Here is a 5,299-nt window from a genome sequence, read left to right on the forward strand (position 1 = left end):
GTACAGATAGTTACACTGTTTTTTCTTAGGTAAACATGGGTGTTGCAATGCTAAAGCTGTTTCTATGATGGTTGCTAGGGTAATCATGTTGGTTGCTATGGGAACTAACATAGATGGTTGCTATGTTGGTTGCTAGGTAGGTGGTGGTTTAATATAGTTGGCTGGAGGCATAGTTCATGATAACTGACAGTTGGAATGGCTGAACAGTTAAATGATCTAATAGTGAATCATTGTAGCATTTATTTTGAAAGTTGTGTAATTATTGTAGACTTTTATTTTGAAAGTTGTGGGCAGAAGAGTTGAACGGGATCTGTAGTCTTAAGAGAGCCAGATTGTATGCTTAAAGCCTGAGACAGAATAGACAGTTTAAAAGTTGATGTAGATAGTGTAATGGATGTTGATAGACAGAAAGTTGAATGGATGTTGATAGATAGTTTACTGGGTGGATGAGTGAACGGTTTGAAGAAGATGGATGGATAGAAAGTTGGATGGAATGTGCCTTATATCCTTGTAGAATGGAGAGAGTAGTTGAGCAGAAAGCAGTTGATGCAGGTGCAATCAGCAGTTGATACAGGTGCAATCAGTTTAATTGGCTCTTTGAGGGGGCCTAGTTGAGCAGCTGGCAGTTGATACAGGTGCAAATCAGTTTAATTAGCCTTTTATGATGTCATAATACCAATGCAAAGTCTATGGGGGAAAATAAGCTTGTTTTATGTTAATATCTCAAAAAGTATAAAGTTCGCAAAAACGAAAAATACATTCCTCAAGTGTCCTTTTCAAGACCTGCCTTACGAAGTGTGAACGAAATTTAAACGTTAAACGGTTGAAGCTGATAGACATAGAAATGTGGTGGGAATAAGGAGTAGAAGAAGAAGACTTTGGATAACAGAACAGTACATTTTCATGCACTGTAACTAGTGATGGAGGGAGCATCTCTGATGAAAGATGGCAGTTGATTCCAAAGGCGTGGCGCTTTGGATCGTGACATTTTAGTCGGTTTATGACCAACTGGGTACTGTCTTAATATTAAATGGCGTTGAATACTGACGCCAAGGAGCATATTCATCCATTGTGCTCATCTAACTTCCTTACATAGCCTACTGTAGGTCCCCCTTCCCACACAAACCATAACACATTCTTTCAATTGAACTGTGGTCATACTATTTTTCAATCCAAAAGTAAACAATTGTACTGTCATCAGAAGAACCGATGTACTGCCACCCAAACTGTTGAAGCAATGCCTAACTGCTCGATGTTTGCATCTAAAAAACTTTTAAGCTATTACTGTTCCCAGGGAAATCGACAGGTTGGTGATGCATTTCGTTTTCGCGGAAACAGCGTCAACGAACAGACCTCTGGCAACCCCACCCCCAACAATCTGATTCTCCAGTTCAGAACCATGGTCAGCGCCTGCTTCGCTCCCCCAGGAAGTGGCCATCATCAGCGCGCAATTGACAAACCACGGCAGGCAACACTGAAAATCGATAGACAAAACAGGGCTCTGAAAAGCGTTTTCTCTCTTTACAGCCCTCCCCTCTCTGTAGTATCTCCCAGCAAATCCCCGGCGGTGACTGGAGAGTTAAAACGCCGAAGAGGCGTAAGCAGCAACAATTTCATTCGGTAGGGGTGTTTGTGTCGCGCGACCAGTCTCACCAGACTCGCCCAATGTAAGTGTCAGTTTTATTACATGCATGCATCTCGTGAAGTGTCTCTGTGCTCTATTCTTTGCTGTATTACATTGGCCCAATTTGTAACCACTTTTCCGTGTAGCGTCTGGCACACTGCCACATTGGTCTTCCACACTTAGTAGTAGACTCATTCATTTTCTGTTTAGAAATTGTGGGTTTGCTTTTTGTTTTATATCTAGACTAGACGTTCATCAGTTTGAATCAAAATGTTGGATCCATCATCAAGCGAGGAGGAAACAGATGAGATAGTGGAAGAGGAGCGCAAAGTAGTTGCAGCACCTAAGGCTGGTGCCCGTGTCTCTCCAAGTCGGACCAGTGAGGGCTCTGGTGGCTTACAGCCCAGTCGGAGTAGCAATGTCCGTCCGTCAAGTCCGAGCCCTTCGGTGGCGAGTGAGAAGGAGAAGGAGGACTTGGAAAAGATGCAAAGAGAAGAGGAAGAGCGAAAGAAGAGACTACAGCTCTATGTCTTTGTCATGCGCTGCATTGCTTACCCTTTCAACGCTAAACAACCAACAGACATGGCGAGACGACAACAAAAGGTAAGAGAGCGAGAAAATTAAGAATCTTTGTAAATAAATCAATAACGACCCAGAAATAACACATTTGTTGTTATAAATAAGCCCAATATTCAAGACAATCCATGCTGCTTCCTCACTTAAGTCTGCCATTTTGAACCCCCCTCCTCATCACTGCCACCAGTTGGTTTCACTTCTCAATATCTCACAAGGATTCTCTGGTGGCAATACGATTCCCCCAATGCATTTGATAATGAAAATGCAATAGGTTTCCGAAAACTTTTATTAATTCTCTTTGGCAAGAGAATTTGCCAAATTTGGCCCTACCTATTGCTTGCACTGATCAAGTGCCGGTTGCGGAATTAAGTACCTCACTGTCACCTGTTACATTACATATAGGAGCTAGGTATGGGTCACTGCAAATTATAAATCACCTAAAACTTTCTTCATTTGTTCTTCATAAATCCGTAATTAAACACTTTGGTTGAGTTGTCCCTCGTTAAGAAACGTATATTGTCGTTGTGTCGCCGGGAGACTGTGGCGATCAATTACTAGCGTTGGAAGTCCAGAATCCGTTTGCAAAAAAGACAGATGTTGTCGAAATATTTTGAGTGTCTATTTCCTTCTCGTTTTCTGAAAGCTGCGGCTACCCTTTAGGTGGCGCTTGGTGAAGTCTGACCGAATGCGCATACAAAATGGGCTTGCCTTAATTTAACGCAGACAGCCAACCCAACACGCCTTTGAGTCGCAGTCAATCAAGTAAAACAGTTTCTTATTTTTGTTGAAAGGGTTCGGTGTATCCTGACATACTCATCGTGTGAAATCCCTTATAATAAAGCCATGTTGTGGTTTTACGTTTGATTTTCAAATTGCTCAAAACAAACAAACAAAAAAAAACATATGGCTGTTAACATCAAAACATTTTTTTTATTCTAAAAACGGCAGAAAAGAGATATTGGTCTTACTGGATGATGTTACTGGTCTTACTGAATGCAGTTCAGGATTAAACAAATGGTAGGCTAAATGAGAAACTTCATGACACACTAGCACTGAATTCATGGCATATGGCATGCTATCCTCTTCTGGATTATCTTGCTGCCACTAGGCTAATGTATGCAATAGTGCCTCAGAGAATCACATTGGAGTAGAGAACCAGTATCCCTCACATGTTTAACCAGACAGACAGACTACATGTTTAACCAGACTCTCTGAGCAGACAGACAGACTACATGTTTAACCAGACAGACAGACAGACAGACTACATGTTTAACCAAACTCTCTCAGCAGACAGACAGACTACATGTTTAACCAGACAGACAGACAGACTACATGTTTAACCAGACTCTCTGAGCAGACAGACAGACTACATGTTTAACCAGACAGACAGACAGACAGACAGACTACATGTTTAACCAGACAGACAGACAGACTACATGACTACATGTTTAACCAGACTCTGAGCAGACAGACAGACTACATGTTTAACCAGACTCTCTGAGCTGACAGACAGACTACATGTTTAACCAGACAGACAGACAGACAGACTACATGTTTAACCAGACTCTCTCAGCAGACAGACAGACTACATGTTTAACCAGACAGACAGACAGACTACATGTTTAACCAGACTCTCTCAGCAGACAGACAGACTACATGTTTAACCAGACAGACAGACAGACTACATGTTCAGCCAGACTCTCTCAGCAGACAGACTACATGTTACTGTGACTTGTCACATTGATAAAATTCAACTTTCTCAGTTCATTTTCTTTTGCTCAGTGAATGACTGCTCTGAACTATAGTCAAAACCTCAGCCCAAATGTATTGCAGTAAATCCCAAATGACACTTTGAAATACAGTTGTGAAATATTGATAATAACTATAGTATACTGCGGCTATTATGATGATTTTTCCCCACTATTGATAGCACCCACTGTATTAGAGACTAGCTATGATTGTGACTGCAACAAGTGCTCTGAAACTAGAAGCCTTATATTATTCAGACAGATGCAATTCGTCAATAGCTATACATGCTATTTGTATCCAGTGAAAATAGCCTATGTGTCTACTTACACCCGGATGTATAGCATGGCAGCAGAGAGACACACCCGGGTGTGCAGCAATGCTATTTACACCTGGCCACACAGATACAGTGCATATCTGTGCATTCCATCTGTACATGCACAAATAACGTATACATCTAAACATATTTAACTGGCTACTATTTGTAAAGGTAATGGTAAAGTAGTCAGGGCATGCATTCATTTAAAGTCTATTCAGAAGGGAAATCACCTGAATATTGAACCATGGGCTCTTGGATGACATGTTACTCTACCCAATAGACCACCTTTTCCTTTTTGATTAGATGTGCTATATTTGGATACTTAACCTAACCACTAAACAAAATAGCAATAAAGTAATGTACGGATAGCATATATGTTGTGTTTAATGCCGGCTACTCTGCCTTTTCATATGTGAATCCTATACTACGTCCCAGTGATCGTTGTAGAGTTTCTGAAACTATGAGTTCTATGCTGCTTTGCAGTGGTTCGGAGACCTGCGCGTGCGCACTTGTGTGTGTTGTGTTTTTAATGGGTGCAGATAGAGTCAGTGTGTAGCGAGGGGCAAGCGCTAATAGACACTCCGTATTATTCACTCGGGATTTTATGATGAAATATAAGACCCAGTTGTGCGCTCAGGTTATTATGACTAGCAGCTGGCCCTCCTGTGGTTTTCTGATTCTCAGATGATAGTAGAAAAGCATGTTATTGCCTGACTACAGACACATGCTCCCTGACTGATAACCATCTCCGTGTTGCATGTTATATGTCACAGGCCATATGTTATATGTGTTGCATGTTATATGTCACAGGCCATATGTTATATGTGTTGCATGTTATATGTCACAGACCATACTGTATGTTATACGTGTTACATGTTATATGTCACAGGCCATATGTTATACGTGTTACATGTTATATGTCACAGGCCATATGTTATACATGTTACATGTTATATGTCACAGGCCAGATGTTATACGTGTTGCATGTGGTGCTCTGCCCACATTCTTTGCTGTGGGTGGAACATAAAATGATT

General features: G+C 41.2%; 1 protein-coding gene across 1 annotated transcript in view; it reads left to right on the forward strand.

The window, feature by feature from the left end:
- Window positions 1-1,413: 1,413 nt before the first annotated feature.
- The window catches only part of cadpsa (Ca2+-dependent activator protein for secretion a), a 151,730-nt gene continuing 147,844 nt past the window's right edge, over window positions 1,414-5,299 (forward strand). The window contains exons 1-2 of the mRNA XM_042090214.1: window positions 1,414-1,667; window positions 1,868-2,227. Coding sequence (XP_041946148.1) covers window positions 1,895-2,227 — 333 coding nt within the window. The 5' untranslated portion in view covers window positions 1,414-1,667; window positions 1,868-1,894. The remainder of the gene's footprint in view (window positions 1,668-1,867; window positions 2,228-5,299) is intronic.

This window comes from Alosa sapidissima, chromosome 4, assembly GCF_018492685.1.
Source record: "Alosa sapidissima isolate fAloSap1 chromosome 4, fAloSap1.pri, whole genome shotgun sequence".
In the NCBI taxonomy this organism is placed as follows: domain Eukaryota; kingdom Metazoa; phylum Chordata; class Actinopteri; order Clupeiformes; family Clupeidae; genus Alosa; species Alosa sapidissima.